At 58.6% G+C, this 23,574-nt stretch overlaps 1 protein-coding gene across 5 annotated transcripts in view; it reads left to right on the forward strand.

The window, feature by feature from the left end:
• The first annotated feature begins 2,433 nt into the window (after positions 1–2,433).
• RASA3 (RAS p21 protein activator 3) overlaps positions 2,434–23,574 on the forward strand; it is an 89,041-nt gene continuing 67,900 nt past the window's right edge. For 2 of the 5 annotated variants that reach the window (XR_014256250.1, XR_014256251.1), the window contains exon 1: positions 2,434–2,595. Coding sequence is in view for 2 of the 5 variants with exons in the window: in XM_082435223.1 (XP_082291349.1) it covers positions 2,541–2,595 (55 nt within the window). In the remaining 3 variants the exon portion in view is untranslated. Of the gene's footprint in view, positions 2,596–4,574; positions 4,864–23,574 lie in introns of those variants that run through there. The other 3 variants (XM_082435223.1, XM_082435222.1, XM_082435224.1) reach the window with 3 other exon arrangements.

Genomic DNA, 23,574 nt, shown 5'->3' on the forward strand with positions numbered 1-23,574 from the left:
AAATGTCACCTTCTGGCCTCTATCATGTCACCACCCCATCATCCTCACTGCTCCTAGGGAGCCCAATGCTCCCTGTGACAGCGTCTCCACCCTTGGGACAGTCCTGCACGTCCAGCCGCGGTTGAGCTCTCTCTGGCCCATTCCTCATCCTAGGCACTGACTAGGTTTCCTGGTCTCATGGAGCTTATTTACTCTCCCGTGCCATCTCTCTGAGCACTGGGATGTCTTCCTCGGCTGTCTGCCATAACCACAGGGCATTTCCACTGCACTTAGTGTGGGATGCTGCTTTTTACAAGCTTTCAAAGGCCATACTAGGGGCCTGAGGTCCTGGCCAGCGTGCGAAATCCTGTATCATGGTTGAATGATGCCGCACCAGTGAACTCTAACCTGGTCCCCCTTGACGTGCTGCCTCTCCTGGGTCCAGCATTCTCTGGCTCTGCTTCTGCCTTTGCTCACCCAGCCCCCACTGGCATGTTTCCCGGGTCTGTTTGCAGCCCCAGCGCTTCCCTGGCTGGGAGTGGAGCTGGACGCAGCACTGGTACCGTCCCGCAACCATCTCCAAGCACAGGGGAAGGGCGACACCTCTTCAGGTCCAGAAGAGTTACGGAAAGCTGGGATTCAAGGTTTTGAGTGTATTAATTCAGATGATGCTCCGCCAAGCCTCAGGGTTACAGCGACCTTGCTTGGGTTGAGCCTGCAGGCAGCCCTGGAGCACCGCTACCTTCACGATTAAGTCCTCGCTCTGATCTGCACCGTTCTTGGTCCTCTGGTGTAGGAGAGGACGGCGTCTTTATATGGTGCCAAGAAAACCTTTTTGTCACACTTTTCTTTAAATGCGTGATCTTTTCACTGCCTTGCCCTCAGCAAGAACCACCTGATTCCAAAGTCGAGGTGCTTCCTGCTTCGCAGCCTCCCCGTGCCTGAGACGCTGCACCCCGCTGTGTGCCCCCCGCCGTGTGCCCCCCACGCTCAGCACTGCTGCGGCCACCAGTGGGTGCCCCGCTCTCAAACCCCATCACAGAGGCTGCTCCTAGAACACTCCTGGCCCCAACCATCTCATGCTGGGTTCCTCTGGAAACTGACTCCGAAGCAGAAGTCTGTGTGCGGGCCTTTATTGGCAATGCTCTCAGAAGGGAAGTCCTGTGAGGGTGTGAGGGAAGGCGGGCTGGACAGAGAAGCAGCTTGACCACAAGGCTGCTGCTACTGGGGTCCGGCCGATCCTCTCGGAAGCTCGGGAGCTGGGGGTGCTTTTCAGTTACGTCGATGGAGGCAAAGCCTTGGTCATGCGGCGGGATGACAGCACTCGCTACCGAAGCCGCCCGAGGTCCAGGCTTAGAGACAGCAGCTCTAACTGGCTGCCTTCCTAACCTCCGTGTTGAACCTGAGTAAACACCTCCTACGAAGGTCTTGAGAAGATAAACTCAAGCAGATGACTGAGGACCTGGAAGGAGGCGCAGGTAGTCTGGGTAAAGAAGGGTCATTAATCTTTTTTAACATGTACCTAAGCATTTTTTTTTAGGAAGTGAGGTAAAGCAGTGAAAAGAACAGGCCTTTCTCTTTATTAAGCTTGTAGTCTGGTCTACACATGGGGCGTGTGTGTGTGTGTGTGTGTGTGTGTGTGTGTGTGAGAGTGAGTGGTGTTGGGCGCTATGAAGCCAGAGGAGCAGGAAGTGGACAGGAAATCAGGAGACACAGTAAATGAGCTGAGGATGGTAGCCTGCGGGTCAGCAAGGGCAGACAAGAGTGCACTTGGCCTGTGTGAGAAGCTCGGAGCCAGGGTGGCCCGAGGGAGGCCCGGGGACAGCACAGGGGCAGGAGGGCAGCGGGAGGGGCTGGGCAGCTTTGGAGCCTGATCGGGAACTCACCCGGACTGCGCACTCCCCCAGGCCCCAGGTGGCCGGCAGCCCCTACTCTGAGGGGGCTGAGCTGGGCCAGGGAATTCTTTTCCTTTGATACCTGTAGGTCTCAGTTTCTTAAAACCCTGTGCATGTGCCCCCCCTCCCAAGCCTCCCGGCCAGGTTCCACCGCCCCCGCCTGGTCCCCCCGCCCCCACCTACCCTAGCCCGGTCGCCCCCCCGCCAGCAAATCTCGCCCGGTGGCCCCCGTCGCCCAACCAGGTACCCCCGCACTCCCGGCCGGATCCTCCCTGCGGGGCGAGACGTCCCCTCCGCGTCCCTTCGATGCCTCCTCGGAGGCCGACCCCGCCCCTCTGCGGGCCTTGGGATGTGGGCGGAGCCGTCTTGCTCCCGCCTCCTAGCCCTCAGCCAATGGGCAGCTGGGGACGCGCTGTTGGCGGAACCGTAACGCTCCCGCCCCTCTGCAGGCCTTGGGCAATCGGGAACTGGGCAGGGCCGTGGGCGGAGCCTCCCCGCCCCCCCACCCGCGTCCTCGGCCAATGGGCGGGCGTGTGGGCGGAGCCGGAGGTGGAGGTGCCGCGGACGCGCGGGCACCGGGTAGGGCGCATAGCGCCGGGACTGCGCCGCCGCTCGGGCTCCTGCTGCTCCGCGGGGCTCGGCGCGCGAATTCCGGGCAGACCCAGCATGGCGGTGGAAGAAGAGGGGCTCCGGGTCTTCCAGAGCGTGAAGATCAAGATCGGTGAGCTCCCGGGAGCTGGCGGGGGCGGTGGGGTCTTTGAGGGGGCTTGCGGCGGGCGCCCCCAGGCCCCCGACCCCTTCCCTGGGGGCCAAGGCCCTGACGCCTCCTGGCCATGTGCGCTCCCGGGTTGCGGCCCCCTCCCCACCCCCGGGAGATCCCCAGCGGCGGGCCCTCCCCACCTCCCCGGAGGCCGCGGGCCTCGGCCCCCTCCCCATCACCGGGGAGATGCCGGGCCGCGGCTCCCTCCCCATCTCCAGGAGATGCCCGGCCGCTGCCCTCTCCCCACCTCCCCCAAGGACGGGCTGGGCCGCGCCGGGCCGGCGGCTCAGGGGGACGCAGCTCCCTGCGCTGCCTCCACGCCACTAGCGGCCCCAGGTCTCCGGAGGTGGGGTCGCCTGCAGCAGAGGGAGGTGCAGTGCCGGACTTGGGTCGGGTCCCCGCTGGGAGTGTGTATCTGCGTGTGCATGAGCGCGCGCGCGGGGGCTCTCCGGATGAGTGCATTTCAGGTGCCAAAAACACCAACCCCGGGGTTCCGAGCCTCGCTGAGTGCGGCACCCAGACCCTTCCTTCGCTGGGGACGTGGAAGCTCTTTCACGTTCCCCCAGGGGCGAGGGGCCGAGCGGGCGGCTGGCTGGAGCCTGGGTGTGCGCGCGACTGTGTAGGTGGATGTGTGGGCATGTGTGTGTTCCTGCGTGTTTGTGTGTGTGTGTGTCTGCCTGTGACTGTGGAGCGCTCTGGCCCAGGGCTCCCTCAGGGCAGGTCGCCACAAGAGCCACCCCTCCCCCTTCCATTGAGAACTGGCTGCGGGAGCTTTTGGCCACCAGGGCCTGCCATTCAGGTCGTGTCCCCAGAGCAGTCTGCCTTTCTCACTGGACCCAAGAGCTGGGGGAGGGAAGTGCAGATTCTGGAGTGGGCTGGAAGGCTATATCTGGACTTCCTGGGTTTATCTGGAGAGACTTGCTTTTTCCCAGTTCTGTCTTAACTTGGGAGGGTGACGTGCAAGTTTCTTCCCCCCAAAACAAGGTCGGTTCCTGGAGTGACTGTTGCACGTTAATGCCATAAATGTGCCAGCTGAGAGGACAGCTCCCGTTGGAGAGGGCTTCGGAGACCCTGGTGTGTTGCCCGTCCTCGGGGCCCTTCTTGCCCACTGAATGCCCGGGTCCTCCACATTCCCATGTGAAAAAGGGGCTCCGGGAACCAAGCCAGGCGCCCGGTGACTGCTGGAGCGTCAGTTGCTGGTGACATTCGATGCCGCTTAGGAATTCCAGCTACCCCAAATCAGCGTGTTGTTTCCTGTCTGCTTTATTTTGGTTTATGGATCATTGCTGAGACGCTGTTGATATTTGGCTCAGAAGCACTGCAGATAGGATGTGGTCACACTTCAGCCTTGAGGAGCCTGCCTGGAGAGGGTTTCTCTTGTTTACTTGGTTGAAATCTGCTGTCACTTTCTGCTGAGAGGTTCAACATGGCACTCCACCTGAAGTGTGGCAGGGAAAGTGCCTCTCAGTGCCAGGGTCCAGTGAGCACGAGGGGGATGCCAACCCAGAGGCCTTGAGGTGCTTCCTTAATCAGGGTACAGGAAGGGGTGGGGCATGGCTGTGAGGGCTGTGCCAGGCTTCTGGGTGCAGCAGGCAGGAAGGGGTCTGGGGACTTTGGGGTTCAGGCCCTGCACGGCCAGCCTGGACTCGACTCAGGAGGGCTCTGGAGCGGTGGTCTGTTAAGCAGAGAGGATTGACTTCTTTCGAGAATGGCCCCGAGGAGATCTGCTGGCCTGGCAGGGCGCCCTCACGGGAGGTTCTGGACCTCATACACAGGGGCCATGTGTGGAAGGAAGGGGCTTGAAGATGCTGCTCGGTTAGGCTTTCCCTCTTTTGTGCTTCAGTTTAAACAAGTGAGAGAAACGCCCAGCTCAGCTGAGGATTAGTGCAGCGACTGAACATCTGCTGGTCTAACTCCGTGTGGGCACGGGGTATTATTAGAACCTTCGGAGCCCCGCCCCCATATGCGGGGGCTGTAGCAGAGAGGACGAGCAGAAACGTCTGTGCAGTGGTCCAACTCCCTGGACGCGGCTGCAGCTCTCAGAAGCCCCTGTCTTCTCCCCTCTCCAAGGGTCTTCACCTGCATCTAGGGGCTGCAGGAGGGAGACATCTGTGTCCCACCTCGTTGCTGGGGCTTGCAGGGAGCAAGGGCCTGCGCACAGCACAGGCATTGGAGCAAAGAGGTGTCCTGGGCTGTGCTGCTGACTTAGAGCCGGGGCCGGCCCCAGAGGTGAGCTGTGGGGACTGGCCTGGGGCTTATTCTTGTTCCACTGTGAGTAGACAGGGCCTGGTGGGTGGTGCCCCGAGCTCTCCATTTCTTTCCTTAGTCCTCTTCTGTGGCCAGTCTTAACTCTGACTTGCCTGAGTGCCCCAGCCGTGAAGGTACAATGACGAGGAAGGACACCAGAGATGACCTGGAGGAGGGGCGGCTGCCCAGGAATCACAGGCATGCTCGCCTCCTCGTTCCGGGAGACCCTGGCCGGCTGGCCATTCATGCTGAGCCCTGTCTCCGGGCCGGCTGGCTGCGTGCCCGTGTCTGCTGGTGGCCTGCCGGCCTGCCGGCTGGAAGACCCAGGGCAGGCGCCCCCCCGCCCCCCCTTTCATGGCCTCGTTTTTCCATTTGCGAAATGCCGGCAGTCATTGTCTGCAGCATCCGGTGGGAGCCCCTCATCCCAGAAAGGGACAGAGAAATTCTCCCTGCAGTTATACCATCAGCAGTGTCACCATTCCTGTTGCTGAGGGGAAAGGCAGAACATTTCGGGGGGCTGAAGAGTTTTTAGTGGGGAGGCCTTGGCCGTTTAGTCCTTAGAAAGTCTGGAACGTGTGGTGGTACGTGGTCATTGAGAGGCTAACGCTGGGGAAAATGAGAAGAATCTCTTCCTTTTTTCCCTCTTCCCCTTTCTTTTTCCTTCCACCTTTTGCAAATGAGATAATACATAAGAAAGTGCCAAATAAAAGTAGGGTATTTTTATTGTAACTATTTCAAGTCCTTGTCCTGAAGAACTTGTGTCTTTCCCCACTTAAATCTCGCAGTTATTTTGGACGGTTCTTCTGCACACTTGAAAATCTTAGCCGCGGTCTATCTTTGGAAACAGCAGTACCTCGTGTCATGTAAGACTGAACACGCTTCCTATGAGGCTGCTTGAGGAAGTGTGCTCCTCTGGCTTTCCATGAGTCAGGGCTTTGGCCCTGGAAAGGAAGCAACGTGAAGATTTGTAGGCGGCGACGGGTGAAGACTCCCGGCGAGAGCACCTCTGCCCGGCAGGGTCCTTTTGGACTCGGCACTCCTTTAGGCCTTGCAACGTAGCTTTACTTTCCAGTGATATTTCCCTTTTCCATGATAGTTACTCCTTGCTTTTAAAAGTGTCATCTTGATAAATGTGTTCAATTAAGAGCAATATACAAAGGTATTTCTCTCAAGCTAAAAAAAGAGAAAATCCTGGCCTTGCACTTGAGGGTGAGAAAAGCCCTCTTGGTCTGTGAGTGGGTCTCGTCGTTGTCAGGTTTGAGGGCAGCTTGGGTCTGCGTGGTGAGTCCCATGTGAGGCCACAGGGCAGACCTTCCTTCTTGGACCCAGAGCAGCGGCCCCCCTGTTCTCCCCGGGCTCAGAGCACCCACTCCTGTTCCTTCTCATTCAGATTAGAACCCGTCACCAAGAAGGGCCAAGGTGGTCCGGGTCCAGCGCGAGCCCAGGGGAAGCGACGTGCCTCCATTCAGCCAGACGTGGCCCTGCGGCAGCTGGCTGTAGGCCCGCCGCACCGCAAACATCACCCCCCCAGAAGCAGGAGGCCCCTCAGGTCGGGGAAGCGGGGAGCAGGGAGGGCCCCTGGGCGGCCTGGAGAAGAAGCCCCAGACCACAGGGCTTGGGAGCTCAGGGTTCTGGGTCCGCGCTGCCGAAAGTGTGATTTTTTAACCCAGTTTCCAAGGCGGGAAGCAGTGGTGTGCCGGTCCCGGGGTCTGTAAAGCTCGGGCGGGGTGGTGCAGCTCATAAGCTGCAGTGGTGGTGAGCAGCCAGGCGTCACAGGCTCGTTAGAGGACACGTTCTGTGAGCATGAGGGCCAGTGTCCGCGTGAGGGTGTGCGTGAGACGGTGGGAGGGGAGCCGCGCCGGCCACGCACGGGTCTTGGCATCAGGGGCTTCATGTTCTCTGGAACTCTCTGATGCTAAAATTAGCCTGGATATTCTATTAACCTGGGAGCTCAGCTCGCGGGCTATTTTTGGCCCCTGAGGACCGGTGTGCAGACTGGCGCTGCCCGTGGGTCTGGGCTTCTCCGGGCAGCGGCGTGTGCTGACGTGTGAGGTGGGGAGGGTGCAGACTTCAGGGTCTGGCGCGCGCCTTCCCTCATTCCACCTAAGCTCTCACAAGCCCACATGGAGTCACCTGCCCAGGGTCTTGGCCTGCAGGGGGCGGGAGCTCACCTCGCGTGCGGCCTCCTGCCTGGTAATGCGCCTGGACAGGAGGGGCCGCCGGTGCCCCTGAGGGGAGGGCACGGGCCACTGGCGCCTGTGGGAGGACCGGGGCGTGCGCACACAGCCCCTAGTGCAGGTGCTGGGTGGAAGCTGGAGGGGACAGAACTCGTGAAGGTGCGATGCAACAGGGCACGGGATCCAGAGCCGACCCCTTGAGCGGGGCCACCTGCAGCCCACGTAGCCCCGGGCACGCAGGGAAAAGGGTCTGCAGGTGGTGGGGCCCTGTGGACGGGTCATGGGGCTGCAAAACACCATTTGGCAGAAAACGTCTGGATTTGTTTCTCTGAAGCTAACGAGGCACTTGCGTGTGTCAACACTCACACCTTCCGGAGAGTATTTGGGAAATCAGGACATCGGAGCGTCACGCTTTAGAAACAACCACAGTGGGAGCAGCTAAGCCCAAGAAGTGAGGTTTGCAAGTCACACTGGAAAGTGGAGGCTGCAGGTGCCCCAGCTGCTTCCGAGCGAGGAGGGTCCATGCTGGGCCCAGGCGGCTTGGGGGGGGAGGCTGGGACCTGAGACTGAGTCCCGGCCACCTTTCTCGCTAAGTCTGCAACTTCAGGCACATCTGAGCCCACTCTGCTTCAGTTTCTTCCTTTGTCATAGCGGAGAGTGAAGTCCTTTCTGTGCAGCTCAGCGAGCTTGTGTGACCACAGGCACTCGCATCGCTCCAGCCCTGATGGCAAGGTGTTACTGCTGGTACAGTTTGAAGCTGCTTGTTCTCTTAATCTTGTAACGGGTTAGAGATCCAGCTCAGCAAGTCAGGAGAAGGTGGTGAGGCAGGAGTGGGGATGGCTCGCTGGTTCTCTGTCCCCTGCACCCAGTGTCAGCATGGGGGTCTGTGTTCCAGCTGTGCCCGGTCGGTGGGATGTTCAGATAGCAAAATGGGGAGACAGAGTGTTGATAAATGCCAGTTGAGGGGCAATTACATTATGGAGCTTCCGCAGCCTGGAATATTATGCAGCTTTCAGAGAAATAAGTTGGAGCCCGGCCCGGCCATGTGACATGCAGGAAGCCCGTGGGGTGTGACTGGAAAGAAAGCAGCATGCAGAGCGTGTCTCCGAAGGTCCCAGAGAAGAGCAAGGCAACAGATACGGGTGTGCAGATGTGGAAACGAGACCCACACACGTCTGTCACTTGGACCCCCGGGGCTGGGGAGTGTGGAAATGGTTCTGTAGGAAGAGGGAATAAAAGGTCTGTTTGAAAAAGCAAGAATATTACTATTGTGTATACAGATAGGTAAATAAAGAGTTTAAAAGTCACAACCATTTAAAAAATGGAATGAACAATGGTCTGTAGAAGACACCGAGGCCCAGAAAGATAAAATAATTTCCTAGATTACACGAGGCTCACTCAGTGCAGGAAAAGTGTGGGGCTGCCATCAGGTCTAAGAGCGAGTGAGTAACGGGCTGAGGGCTGGCCCGGGAGGGGACCTCGAACGGACCCAGACACGCGGGCGGCTCGGGCTGCAGCCCTGTGTTCAGGAAACCCTGACCCGGATGAGAGGGAATTTAGTCCCACCATCCACACAAATGACCCTGTGCTTTTCTTAAGTGTGAGGCAACTTCCAAAATTAACAGTGAACACATTCAGATTGCGGTGTAAATGCACGTTTCGTGACCCTCCTTAGAAATAAGCAGACGAGTGTCTCCCGACTGCGCGTCCCGGCTCACGCCGTGGGCCGGGACCCACGTGTCGTTTCCACACGATGGCTCTTGGGTCGGACTCAGAGCTGCTTGTTATCGGAAGCTTCTTTGCCGGAATTGATGGGTCAACAAGTGGACAGTGGGACCACAGGTCGTGACCCTAGTCCTCCGAGCGTCTGCAAACACGGGGCGTGTTTCTGCACGCAGGGCAGATCCCGGGCCAGCCCGGTCTGTCCTGAGGTTTGGCCTCGCTCGTTTGCGTTTTCAAGTCAGCCTGCAGCCCATGGCAGGGCCAGTCAGCCTCAGGGCGAGGGCCCTGTTGGTGAGGCCACGTGTCTACGCCTGAGACCTGCCGTGGGGGCCTGGGGGAGGCTGGACCGCCCCCGCTCAGGGTTTGATCCGAACGCTGTGCCCTTCACTCCTAAGTCAGACCAGTGCCTGTTTCCCTCTTCGCATAGTTTCTCCTCCTGTTGTCTGAATAATGTCCAAAGTGTAAAGAAGTGTTCTGTCTCGGCCCCCATTGCCAACGGGATAAAATCCAAAGGCAGGCAAAGTCGCCGCGTCTCTCTTGGACTCAGGGTGACTCAGAGCCTGGAGCCTCGAGCCTCGGGTGGCGGCCGTGCTTCCCCAGCCAGGCCGCCCCGTTTGTGCTCCGGACACAACCTCGCTCTCGGCTTGGCGGCCCCCAGTGCCGTTGGTGCCTGCGGCAGTGCCAGGACCAGGGCCTGGTCGCCGGCCTCTCCTGGGACCGGCTCCCCGTTCGGCCGCCCCCCAGGGCTGACGGGAGTCCAGGAGTGGGCCTGGGCTTCTGGGTTTTTGGGACATTTAACCGAGTGGGGGACTGATAACTAGCCTGCCTTTCTCTGGAGCTTTGATTTGGACTCAACAGTGGGTCCCGTCGGGTGTGATCCGTGTGTGGAGTCAGGGCCCGTCTCTTTTTCCTGTGACGCCCCTTGGAGCCCCCCAGGAGCCCCCACGGCCGAGCCCCCCGTGGTTGAGGGCAGCTTCGCGTGCCCCTGGATCGTCTCTGTAGCTTTGTCTTGTGTGGTTTTTCCTCTGAGGAAAAAGATGTCATTTTCCTTTTTCGCTCTGTGGGACTGGTCTCATTTTGTGTACTCTGTCTGTTTCCACGATGCCGGATCCGTCGTTGCCCGCGGAGCCCTGGACACGCCGGGGAGCAGCAGGTGCCCCTGCAGGACGTGGTGCTGTCAGAGTCTGGTATCGACTCTGTGCCTTGTGCAGGCACGTGTCTTAACTGCCCCCCAACTCCGAGGCTCAGAGAAGCCAGGGCACTTTCCCAAAGTCACACAGCAGGAGAGGTTGTGACTGCCTCAGTTGTCCTGTAATGAACTCGAAATTACCAAGGCCCAGGCACTCCTGTGGTCAGTGAGGAACGGCCTTCTTGGGTGTGTTATCAAGTCACTTCCTCAGTAGACAGCTCACTTCCCACCAAGGCCTCTCCTTCCCTGAGAATCTTTGAACGAGCATTTATGGGATATTCTCAGGAGAGTGACACCTGCGCCTGAACCTGTGGTCCTGAGAGGCCAGGACACCCGGGGCTCAGGGCCTGCTGACCACCCCCCAGCTGAGTGTCTTGAGCTGCTGGACACCTGAGCAGTTTCACCTGAGACCATGCTTTAAGCCGGGGGCCAGCCTCTGCGTGGACAGGCTGCAGGCTGCCCTGGGGGCGGCAGCAGCACTGTGTCTTCCTGACGCCTGCCCTTTGGCTTCTGACCATCTCTTCCTCCTGCTGGGCTGGGACCCAGGCCCGGAGGTTGCCTGATGCAGGAAAAGACCCCCGGCCAGGCAGGCAACAGGGGGGAGGGGTGAAGTGGGGCAGTTAAATTCCAGCCGGAGGTGGTTCAGCCCCAGGCCCGGAGCCTCTGGGCCTCTGCTTGTTTGGACCCAGCCACCTGGGGACTTCCCAGAGCTGGGCTCAGATGGTGGTACAGAGCTGTTTGCAGAGATCCTGGAACCCGAGCTGGTTCCAGAAATCCCATCAGTGTGCAGACCCCAGGGGACCTGGCCAAGCTGCCTTGTTGTAGAGGTCTGCAGTGGGCTGCTGTGATGGGGCTGGTTTTCCCATGGCCTTTGGGGTGAGGGCGGGCTGGGGAATTCCAGATTGTTCAGGGCTGCGGCTTGCGAGCTCACCCTTCTCAGGGGGCCCTGCTGGCCTGTCCTGGGGCTGACTTCCATAAGCAGTTTTTAACTTAGGATCTGACAACTGGGTGTTTTATCTACTTTGTAGGGGTGAGTTTCAAGGGCAGAAGACACCGTGTACGTGATGTTCCCACGGAGGACACACCCCACCCGTGTGTGGTGTGTCCAGGACCTTCTGGAGGAGCGAGGTGTCCCCGGGCTCCCCTGAGAAAGGCCTGCACCCCATGAGGCAGAGAGCTCAGTTGAGGGAGGGGTGGTTCGCCTTGACCTTCTCACGGGGGCCCCTCACGTCGTAGTACGGGTGCGCGCACACGCACACACCCGCCCCCAGCCTGTCTCGGGGCAGAGGTGCGTGGTGTCGTGTCACCGCGCGGTGATGGCGGGGGAGGCCCGGGAGGCCCACAGCGGCTCCTGCTGGCTCTTTCCCGTTGGCGGGACCCGTGGTGCCAGGGAACTGGCCTCGTCTGCGCAGCAAGGCATGCGGAGTTTAGAAGAGCTTCCTGTTTCTCAAGCATTCGTGCTGTTCTTTCGTCTGCCCGACGTGGTGGGGGCTGCAGACACGCTGCAGAGTCATGGGGCCCGCGTGGGCCCGACCCCGGGGGTCTGGGGGTGAATGTTTGGCGGCACCTGCAGTCTGAGAGCCCCGAGGGCGGCTTGACCAGGTCCCCACCCCTGCTCTGGGGCCTCGCTGCTGGGACGCCTGCCTTTCTGCTTTCTGTGACTCGAGCGTCTTTTCTGCACTTTTTGATTCTTTAATATTTTGTATTTGCATCAGACACCTTTCACATTTTAGGCCCACAAGCCGGGTTTTTCCTGTAGCTTCTTTTCCTGTTCGTTTCTGGCCCGTTCTCTCTCCTGGCTGCGCTCAGGTGGGAGCTCTCAGACTTTGAGGGGCTCTGAGGACCCCGGGCCGGGCTGGGCTGCCCGGGAGAGTATGCTGGGATCAAGTGAGAGGATGTTAAGGTGAACAGGGAAGTACTTCAAACGGGGGTGCGTGAGCCATAGTGGCTGGGGGGCTGCCGGGGGACCTCCTCGCTCCCCGAGGTGTGAGGCTCTTGTTTCCTGCCCGGCTGTACGGGTGAGAAAGCCCAGCTCTCTGGAAGTGGGCACCCTGCCTGGTGGGACTCGAGCCGCCCGAGCCCGGTGGGCTGCAGATGCCCCATGGCCCCCGGCTCTCCTGGCCGTGCTCCCGGAGACCTTGTAGCCCCTGGGCGATGCTTCCTGGGGCGTCGGGAGGGGAAGGGCAGAGGACCCTGTGCTTCCTGAGCCCCAGCTGGCCCCGTCCATCTGGAGTCTGTGGCGTTCCTTTCTCTCTTCATCATTTCCTGCTCCACTCAGCTCCGCCTCCGTATTTGGAGAAAGGATTTCTCAGCGTTTGGACCCGAGGATGTGTTTGTGCACATCCTGACCGGAAGGAAGGGTCTCGGGGACAGAAAACCCCTGGTCGCTACGGTTTCGCTCAGTCTCTTGACTTTCTGTTTATTGGTTTTGCGGAGGGTGTTCTGGCCTTCTCTTCGAGGGCCTTTCCCTCTCCGCCTGTGTCCTTCCCAGACAGGCAGGCTGTCCAGTCAGGAGGGAAGAGGAGGGACCAGGCAGAGCCTGGGTCCTGAATGAGGCTCTTCTGCCTCTTTTTCACCTACACACGATTCACTATAATTAGTAGCAATTTAGGTCTAACTGTTACTAGACCTCCTCCTGCCTCTCCCCAGCCCAGCCCGCTTCCCTATCAGTATCTGTGCAAGGACCCACCAATTTGGTGAATAATGTAAGAATGTTGGGTTTTCTTAAGCAGGAATTTTTGTGGCCGGAAGGAGCTCGCTGGGGGGCAGTGGGTGTTGGCCCCCAGCACACAGATCTCTTCAGCCCTTCACGTGCAGGAGGCCAGTCCGGGTTTACTGTCACCGGGGCCTGAAAGAGGTGGAGGCACCCTTTTCGGACAGAGTATTTCAGAACAGTGCGGGAGGGTTCTGTGCATCTGACCTGGGGCGTGTTGGGGGCGTGTACACACGTGCTGATTTTGTGCATCAGGGCACGTGGAGGACAGTGTAAGGGCCACCCTGAGGCAGCAGCGGGAACTTCGAGCCTGACCTAACGTGTGAATCACAAAGACTGGCTGGGAAAAGCTAGTTTCCAAAAGCTCTCCTCCTTGCAAGAAGTGCTCAGGGATCGTCTAGGGGGCGATTCTGCACGGCACGGGCTGACCTTTAGGTGAAGTCGGCCCCGGGGCTGGGGTGGGGGGGTGACCTTTGCCCCCTTGGTTGTCCCACGGCAGTGGACGCCACCTGCAGATGCTGCACGTGGGCCCGTGGGGCCATAAATTGGGCATTTCACAGGATGCGAGGGAAACGTTGGCCTTGCCTTCCAAGACTTTACAGATCAAAGGATAAATAAGACAAACCCATCAACATAGTCGCGCATTTATGGGAATAATAATACCTGGGATTTTCAGGTCTTGGGGAGGCGCTAAGGAAGACTGGAAGGGGTCTCCCCGCTCTTCCTGTTCTCCCAGGAACGGGAACCTATGTGTGCACACGTATGCACACACACACATGCACACACATACATGCACACACATACATGCACACACACACATGCACACGCGTGCAGACGTGCGCACGCACACACTCCGCATACAGTGTATTTTCCAAACCTGGAGAATTCTTAGAAGTAATAGAAACTGTATGTGCAGAATTAATTTCTAAATATATAAAGGGACCCCCATTGAACAAGGGCAGCGCTTACTTTTATCATTAAAACTAAACGAAACGTTAACTTACCGTTTTCTGTTCTAAGGCTTAGTCTGTCTGAAGGTGTACCTGCCCCCTGGTTAACAGTTCTGGGGAGGGGATGCCTCTTCAGTGGCCCCTTGATAGTCACTGCTTCCCGCTCTTAGTAGCAGACGACAATAGTCTGTCTTGTTGTGAAGGCGTCTTGGGGTCCTTGAAACGTGCCGTCTTCCTTGGAAAGCAGAGGCCGGGAGGGTGGCGGACAGGACGCTGTACGTCTGTTTTAGTGTGTCTGAATTTCTGGGTCGCAAACCACCTTAGGTAAAGTTGGGCCCTGGGCAGGGCAGGCCTGCTCAGGGGACCCGGCCGCCCCCTTGGCCAGGCTTTTGGGCTGTGCCCCAGCTCGCAGTCTGGTCCTCTGTCTCTTCTTTTTCAGGGTTTTTGTAACCTGTGGGGTTCCTGTAGAGAGGGTGTGGAGCGGGGCGCAGAAGAGAAGCACCGTTGAGAACACGAGTTGCAGGTGAAGTGAGGGCGCAGCAGGCCCCCTTCTGCAAGGTCCCCCTGGCCCCGGGGTCTCCTGGCTCCAGGGAGCTTGCTGGGCTCTGCCCCCGAGGAGCAGAGCGGAAACCAGCAGGACGACCCGCGGGCTCTCCAAGATGCGCTTGTTCCTGGGTGACCAGTGAGCGTGGTTCCTGCCTTGAGAGCAGACGTCCTGAGGTGGGGGGGGGGGTGGACAGTCTCCCCATCGGGCTCTGAGAGACCCGTCCTGAGCTCCCGGCCGCGTGGAAAGTGTCGCCACTTTCCTCCAGTGCCCCGGTTCTAGCCAGGGAACCGCCCCCCGGGGACAGGTGGCCATGCTCGGGGACTTGTTGTTTGTCACGCTGGGGGTGGGGGAGTGTGGACCTAGTGGGCGGAACCCCCCCCCCACACAGCTCAGTGCCTGACTGTGCCCAGGGCGTGCCCGGGAGAGGGGGCTGTGAGAGCGGCATCGGTGAAAACCGCGCGTGTGTCCTCTGTGCTCTCTGCCTCTCCTCAGGAGCGTGCGGGCAGGCAGCAGCTAGATCCCAGGCTCGCCTAGGGGAGAGACGCCTGCGGTGTGGACCTGCCACACTGCCTGACGGTTTAGGGTGTGGACGAGGCCGGCAAGACCCTGGGGCAGCGGCACTGTGGCCAGTCTGCTGGCGACACTCCCGCTCTGCAGCTTGTGGCAAGTCACTTAACCTCTCTGTGCCTTAGTTTCAGTGTCTGTAAAATGAGGATACTAATAGCTACTTCGCAGGGTTAGAGGGTTGAGCGTAACTGTCACCGTCCTTCCAGCTCCCTCACTTCACGCTGGAGGAGAGTGAGGCTCAGAAGGGTCTGGCCCTGCTCGAGTCGCCAGGTCGGGTCCGTGAGCCAAAGCTGTTTTCATGAGCGGTGGGAGGCAGGACCGGGCCGCGGACTCCTGGGGAGCACGTGGCTGTGTGCGGAAGGGCTGCGCCGGGAGGGCGTGGGCTTGTGTGGCCGCCCCCGGGGTCTGGCGGCACCCTCCCTGGCCGTGTGGTCTGAGCTGCGTTACCCGACCCCACGAGGGGACCCCGGGATGGCACCAGCTCAGCCGCGGGCTGCCTCCGAGCCCGTGCGTTCTCTTCGGAGTGTCGGCGCTTCTCCGGGCAGCCGCCGATGACTTAAAGGTGAAGTGTTAACCAAGAAGCGCAATCTCGCATTCGAGTGTGGTTTTGCAGGGGCAGGGGCCTGTAGCGGCGTAACTAGGGGCTGTTTCCCAAGAGAGGCGGGGAGGGGTGAGTAGCAGGTGCCTCTGGCTTCCGGGCCAGCACAGAGCACCTGGCCTGCCTAAAAGCTCACACAGGGCTGCGTGGGTCTGGGAAGAAACGGGAAGAGCGGTCCCCCTGGACACACTGTGGACGTCAGGTGGCAGCTGGTTATTTACCGTGTTTTGAATTCTGTAACTGTTTTTTCTGGATCATTCTGTGGTTTTATCTCTATGGCACAATGCTTTTATGACAGGAAGTGGGTATTAATGAATCAGTTAACTATTTTGTAAATCTAGGGTGCTGTCTTGTGATGTCTGTGTAGCCCCCGAACACAGGCGCTACGGGCAGGACTTGCACAGTCGGGTAGGGACAGCTGTTCTGACGCCCCTGTGCTGACCTTGCCCAGGAGATGCTCAGCCTCTCACAGTGGGACAAGGGTGTAAACATTTACCCGCCTCTGTGGGCGGGGGACGCTTCACTGTCGCGTGCCCCCTGCAGCAGTGACCTCTCCGTGGGCCGGAGGTGCTCTCTGCACGCGGACGTTAGCCGGGGGGGTGGGGGGGGGAGAATCTAGCTCCCGTGTCCCCTGCTCGGGTGACATGGGTCATTTCACCAGTGATTTAGAGAGTCTGCTTCTCCCCACACGTGGACATGAAGCCGCTGAGAAATCAACACCAAACAAGTTTGGAGGATGTGTTTAACCCACTCTCAGGCTTTTCCAAAAAACTTGTCCCAATTTTATTAACGGATAAGAGTGAACAAAGGTTCGGGACTTCCCCGGTGGTCCAGTGGTAAAGAATCTGCCTTCCAATGCAGGGGACGCGGGTTCGATCTCTGGTCAGGGAACTAAGATCCCACACGTCGCAGGGCAACTAGGCCCGTGAGCCACAACTACTGAGCTCCCGCGCCTCGACTAGAGAGCCTTCGTGCCGCAAACTACAGAGCCCACATGCTCTGGAACCCGCGCGCCACAACTACAGGCCCACACGCTGCAGTCAAGAGCCCATATGCCACAACGAAAGATCCCGCATGCCTCAACGAAGATCCCGCGTGCCGCAACTAAGACCTGACGCAGCCAAAAAAAAAAAAAAAGAGTAAACAAAGGTTAGTGAAGAAGGAAGAAACACAAGTTGCTTTTATAAGTAAAATCAAATATATAATAATGTTCCACTCATTTTGGCCCATGCAGTGTAAAGACCAGCCAAGAATAAGGCATTTTTTCAAAGGTAGGATGAAGTCCTGGCCCATTTTGCAGCGTTGAGCAGTTTTGTGGCTGGTCCCTGAGGGCCCCAGAGCAGGGACGTGCCCACTTCCGCGCCCCTCCGCCGGTTGACCGTCCTCCTCACCCCCTTACAAGTGCGAGGCCGAGATGACCCAGAGTCCTTTCTGAGATAGACTTGGACTCAAGTCTAATAAAGGAAACCCCAGGAAATCCAGAATACACATCAGCACGTGACAAGGGGAAATTCATTTTTAAGCTCTGCAGATAAACTGTGGTTTGGCCTCCTCACATCACAGCAAAGGGCGGGGGCCCCGGGGCCCTCGGTGTAAACTGGGGTAAATTAAGGAACTACGTGCAAGCTAACAAGTCTCAGTCCTGAAATTCGGGTAACAAAGGCTACCAGTCTGGTTTTCTCACTGACATATTTCTCTCTTTCTTAGAAGTTTGCTGAAAGCAATGGTGGTTATTCCCAATGGGGTGATGGGATCCGCAGAGCCTTTCAGATATGTTTCTTTGATGTTCCTTTTGTTTGTTCGGAGGTTGCAGGAACGCCCCAAGCCACAGCTGCTGGTTAGGGTGTGGTGTGCAGGGGCGGGGCCTGTCCTGGGAGAGACCCTCTTGGGACCAGAGGCCTGCCGATGAATAAGCTCGATGAGGAGGCTGCCAGGCCCACCGGGACGTGGGAGAGGACGAGACCCTCCCCCTCCTGAGTTTCTCCCCCTCGACCCGCTGTGGACCCACGGAGGGCTCTCCCTGGGGGGTCCTCTGGGGCGGGGCCTGGTGGTCTTGCTTAAGGGTCCCACGCGGAGGGGGTCCGAGGGCCCAGGTCCAAGGTCTGCTCCCTTACAGCTGAGCTGGGCACCCGCGTGCGTCCTGCCTTGTCATCGGCGGGAAGGCTGCGCTTGGCCCTGGGCCCGGCTTTCCCGGGGCGGGGGGTGGGGGGAAATCCTCCCTGCCCTGCGGCCAGGTTCCGGCTCCCACGGAGGCCAGTGGCTTTGGCAGCTCTGGACGGACGCCCCCCACCTCCCCACCCAGCCCCGCGTCTGCAGGAGGGGGTGGGACCCCACGATCTGACCTGCTTTTGGCTTCTGCTGCTTCCACTAAAATCCACCCCCTCCGCCGTTCTTTGGAATTAGAGGGAGGGTGGACTCTGTCAGCGAGACAGGTTTAGGATGGTTGCGTTCTGTGCTGAGTCACCGCTGCTGTGCATGGTGACCCCGGCCACAGCTCGGGGTTTGACAGCCCCCAGAAGCGCCGGTCTTGCTCAGATTGCATCAGGGAGGCCGCGATTACCGGCCGTGGACGGAGGCTCCACACGCTCTGCTCTTACTCCTGAGGTGCTTTGAACAGCTCGTGTGGCTAGAGACTATTCTGGAAGGAGATGGTCACGAATGTACTTGGAACACCGAGGCTTTTTATGGTGCTGTTGAGAGGCTGGCCCTGCGTGCGAGCATGGGGTGTGGGACCTGGTGCTTCTTTCCTGGAGCCGCCAGCCCCCTGGAATTTCCTCTCAGCTCGTTTGTGGCATCAACAGTGTTCCGTTCTGTAGTTTTACCTGGTTCGCCTGGAGCAGCCCTGAGTGGTGGCGGTGCTGGTCCCACGTCCTCTGGGCTGTCACGCCGGCAGCTTGCAGGCCCAGGTCAGGGCCTCAGCGCCGTCCTGCGTGCTGACCAGTCTCCACGGGCCCCAGACAGGCGTGAGCCAGGGCTCAGCTTCTTAGTCTCCAGAGCAGTGCGTCCCTGTGCGGTGAGGTGCGTGCGGGCTGATGACCGAGCGGGGGGATGCGTCCCCCGACCCACAGGAGACGCCCACGGGGCCGGGGCCTGCCTCTGTGTCCCCCTGACGCCCACGGGCAGTCAGGCAGCTGTCCCCAGGCTGCCCTAGAGAGCTTTAGGACAACAGCAGTGCCGGGTCCCCCCTCCCACCCCGAGGACCTGCTTCCGTGGGCTGGAGAAGGAGAAGGAGGAGGAGGAGGGCAGCGAGGGCTGAGGGGCGGAGGGGCTCCTGCTGCGTCGCCCTCCCCTCTCCCCTCGCATTTCCGTCTCGGGGTCTCGCCTACCCACTCCCCACACTCGTCCCCTGAGGACTGAAGCAAGTGCCCTCTGGATGCCGTGTGTGTGTGTGTGTGTGTGTGTGTGTTCAAAAGTAAACATCTTCCTTGAAGAAGGTGTGGGGAACATAGAAAAGCAAAGTGAGAATGTGAACAGCTGTAATTCCACGTCGGGTGCCTTGGGCCTGGGTCGCCCCACCGCATCAGCCGGCAGCCGCGAAGCGGGGCACGTTTGCGCTCCGCGTGTGCACATCTGTGTGGGTTCCGACCTGTCGGCCCGTTTCAAAGCTGGGAGACCCCCGAATCAAAGGGCACCCCTGCGCCCGGGGCCGGCTGCAGCCTCTGCTCTGGGAGCCGGAGTGGAGAGGGGTCTGCGGGTGGCGGTTAGAGGCTGAGGGCCTTTGTTTCACCCGCGTGGGCGCGCGACCCTGGTTCCCAGTGAGTGGGGCAGGTTTAGAGGCGGCCTCAGCTTGGGAGAACGTGACTCGGCCTCTCAGCCTGTGCCGCGCAGTGGCCGGCCCTGCGCCTGGAGCTGTCGGTGGTTGGGAGTCGGTGGCGAGACCCGGGTGTACCTGGGCCGAGCTCTGGAGGGACGTCGAGAGAGAGGCGGCCGGGAACGGGCCCCGAGGGCCTGGCTGGGCTTCTGGGTTGGCGGGGAGAGCCCTGTGACAAAGCAGAACCGTGAAGGGACCACGAGCAAGGTGCCCAGTGCTGCAGGGCGCCTGCTGTCTACCCAAAGCTTTTCTCTAGACAAGATCGCGGCACCAGAGGTTTGGACCGCAATAGGCGGCCGAACGTCCTGCGGCCGTGGGGCGGCCCTCAGGGCCCAGGAGCCTGGCCGGCCCGCGTGGCCTGTGTTCTGACTCGAGGGCCCGACGGCTCCGCGGAAGAGTCTCCCTGCGAAACGCCTGGGATTCTGACCCCGTTGAAGGTTGTGGGCACCGCGCGCCTGCGTCTGGATCTGGATCTGCCCTGACCGTCCACGCAGCCCCGAGCCCCCTTCCTGCAGCTCTGAAGTGAGGGGTCACCCGCCTGCTCGCTGCTGCTTCTGTTATCCTGGACGCCTCTCTGTGATGAACTGGACCTTCACGGTGATAACTGTGGAACCAGAGTTCCGTGGAAGGACTCTGACTTACACGGCACGCTTGGCTCGGCTCAGAAACACGCAAGCCGAAGCGCCGTCGGTGTGATCAGGGGTCGTGACACCCCCCGTGGACCCGCCTCCAGTGTGGGGTTGTGGACCCGGTGGGTCCGGACACGCAGCAGGAGCCTCTCCCTGCTGGTCTGGCACCAAGAGAGCCGAGCAAGGTGATGACAGCGACGGCCCCTGTGTTGTGGCGGGAGCGGGAGGAGGAGGGCTCGGATGGTCCCGGTGGAGCGCCTGCCCTGTGAGAGTGCCAGGAACCAGGCACCTCGCAGGCGGTTATGTCCCCTCTTTACCGACGGGTATACAGGCTGCTGCTGATCTCAGGTGACAGCGGGGAGGCCACTGGTTTGGAGTGTTGTGCTGGCTCTGTCCTGGGAAGCACAGCCGCGCTGGGAGCCCTGACCCCGGAGGCTTGGAGCTTCCCGGGAGGGTGGGGGGACGCCCGCGTTGGGAGCGGGGCGTGAGGGGCAGGACCGCAGACCTTCAAAGGGTGGGTAACGGGGGTGGGAAGTGGCACCGCTGGGCCACGCTTGAGGGAGGTGGGGACAAAACGTTACATCTGCTGATCACCAGCCAGTGGAACAGAAAACGCGGGAAAAAATCCAGGGCACTGGGGATGTGCGAGGGCCGTAGGCTTCTGCTTCTCTTGGCTCCTTTTTTCTGGGTTTCAGATGTCCTGGGCCGTTGTTCCACTATTGTAACAACACACACAGTGGTAGCTGCTTCCTGTGTTGCTAATTCGGGGAGCATTCCCTTTGCCCTTGGGCCTCCACCTTCCCTGACGCCCCGCCCTGCCCTTTGGCCTTCGTCCCCGTCTCCCTGCCTGACCTCCGCCCTCTCCCGTCCTCTCGCCCCGGTCCCCTGACCCGACCATCGGGGCTGCTCCTCCGTCACTGCCCTGGGGAGGGGCCGCCAGACGACCTCTGCAGCTGGAAGCACTTTTCATTACTTAGAGGTGGTGGTGGCGTTAGGACAGGGCTCTTCTATGAGTGCAGTTTATTTTAATTCATGGAAAATGGCGAATTGGCCCTTGGTTGATTAACGAACGGGCAGGCTAGGCCAGGCCGGCCAAGGGCTTAGATTCTGGGCGCTGAAATAGAAGTGCTGGGAGCAGGAGCGGCTCTGGGGAGGGCGAGTGTCCCCAGGTGAGGTGCTGGGGCCCAGACGGCACGCGGCCGGAGAAGTTTCTGTAGAGTTTTGTGTTTTGCTCAGGCACCGTAGACTGTTAAGCGGGAAGTGGATGGTTAAATTCAGATTAGAATAAATTAAAGAGTATGTGTGGAGCGTTCAGTGTTGGTTTATAAGCTGGTGTACAAGTTAGTGTGTGGAAATGTGATTATCACTTGGAGGATGACAAGTGACGGGGTTGTCCGCTTGCACATATGTCACCTGTTAGTAGACAGACATGGTCGACTCTTTAAAACGTTAGGTAGATATTCTTAGATTCCTAATAGACAGAAAATATCACAGAGGGTACGGAAGCAGATCAAAACGTATACGGGCACCTAATCCACAATGAAGACGTATTTTAGTTCCCTGGAGAATGTGGGAGTTGCCTTCTTTGGCATCCGGCTTGAAAAAAGTTACATCCTAACTCACACCATATAAAACAAATGCCGAATGGATTAAAGGTTACAAAGTGAAAAACTAAAGCAAGATATCAGAAACATTTTGGAGAATATTGTGAATAACCTCTGGAATGTGGGAGAACTAAGCAGTCAGTAAACTAAAAAGATAGACCGATCTGATTATAGAAGAATAAAGATTTCTGTCTAAGTGATAACCTCACAGCGGCCGAGTGCTCATGCCTGGGACAGGCCAGCCGGGAAGGGGGGGGCAGGTGGGCGGGGCCCGGGCCACGTGCTCGCAGACACTTTCCCCTGGTGGCTCGGCCTCGCCCTCAGCCCTGCCTGCACGCGGTAGCGGGGTGGACACTCCGTGTTGGTGCCACGTCCTGAGGACGGCCGGGTCGTCCCTGGATCCATGGGTGGAAGCAGACGTGTCTCGTGGTAAAGAGAAAACCGCTCTCGCCGAGCCGTGATCAGTGATCCTGTTTCAGTGGCCAAGTTAAGGCTCTCCCCCCACCCCTGACATTTCCTCCCTGTGGGGCTGTGAGGGTGCAGCGCAGGGTCTGGAAGCGAACCAGCAGGGCTGGTGTAGCTCAGGGCTGCGGGGCCGGCAGAGGGAGGCTGGTGACGAACCTTTTCTGTAGGTGCTTACGCAGCATTACTGGTTACAATGAATATGTATTTCTTTTGTACTAAAAAGTGTTCGAAAAGAGGACGAAAAAAGAGTTTCTCTATAAAACTCAGTTTCAGACATAGAGCTTCTAAAAGAGCCTGTGCCTGTCCTTCGGTGGCCGTGGACACATGCCCCCCGTGTGCCCTGAGACGGGGACAGGTGACTTCCTGGCATGTGTCACAGTTTGGACCCAGCTGGTTCAGGACTTAAGCAGAAAACACTTAATAAGATTAAGTGGTTAATTTACCATCTTCCAGGGACTCAGCCTCTGGAGCTGGAAGCTCTCGGCCTCAGTGGGGTTTGTGAGTGAATTTCTAGTTTAGAGTTAATAAATGGGGGCATTTGTTCACAAAGCCCTGGCTTATACTCTGTCATTTTACGTTTAAACTTACTTATCAGAAATGGCTGTTATCATTACACATAATAAATTGACTCTGTCAGTGTTTAATGTAAAAGGAAGGCATAGCTGGCAAAAGAGAGATTAGACCTAAAATTTATATTTAAGATAAATCTCAGATGCTGTTAAATTTATAAGCATTTCTATTCAAACACAGTGCATGCTCTATAGAAATTTTAGAAAACCTAGTTCTTAAGTTTTCAGGGTTGAGAAAAAAGTGACTCATTTCCCCGCTGAAAGCTTTGCCACTGTTAACATGTTGGTCCTTCTGTTCATTTATTTCCTCTCCATTTTTGTTTTTCATATGGAGATATATTGTGTGTGCACATATACTTATTAGGTATTAAATACACACATATATACATGTGTATTACGTATGCCCCTTAAATTTTCCCTTCAGACATTTCTGTGTGTTACTGGAAGTTCTTCGTAAACTCCACTCTGGTTGCCGTGTCGCAGCCCCCTTCCCTCCTGCAGCCCCCGGCCCTCGCCTGTCCTGTGCTCTGTACGCCGGGGGTCCTGCCGTCGGCTCTGGAGGCCGGGCCCAGGCTGTTGGAATCTCCTGTTTTGGGACACTTAACTGTTCCCTTTCTTTTGGCCAACTTAAATCTCGTTATAATAAACGTTGATCCTTCATAAATCTTTGTTTTATGGATTATTTCATTAGGACAGCGGTCCCCGACCTTTTTGGCACCAGGGACCGGTTTCGCGGAAGACAATTTTTCCACGGACGGGGGTGGGGGTGATGGTTCAGGCGGTAACACGAGCGATGGGGGCGGCAGATGCTCGCCCGCCGCTCACCTCCTGCTGTGCGGTCAGTTCCTAACAGGCCACCGACCGGTGCCGGTCTGTGGCCCGGGGGTTGGGGACCCCTGCCTCAGGAGACCTAGATGTTGATGTATTCATGGCCTTTAAAACATGGTTTTGAAAGCTCGAGAAGAAACGGCAGCTGTGGGAATGGTAGCCAGGCGTCAGGGGAGGCCGTGGATCTGCGGGCATGTCTGCCCTGCTTCCTGGACACGGGGTCTCTGCAGTGAGGCATGGGTGCCATGTCCCCACCTCAGGCCGGTGAAGATGCAGAGGTGGATTTCTGCTCTGTCAGCCGTGGCCCCTTGATGTGACAGTGGC

The sequence above is a fragment of the Balaenoptera physalus genome (assembly GCF_965194825.1).
Source record: "Balaenoptera physalus genome assembly, chromosome: 18".
NCBI lineage: Eukaryota > Metazoa > Chordata > Mammalia > Artiodactyla > Balaenopteridae > Balaenoptera > Balaenoptera physalus.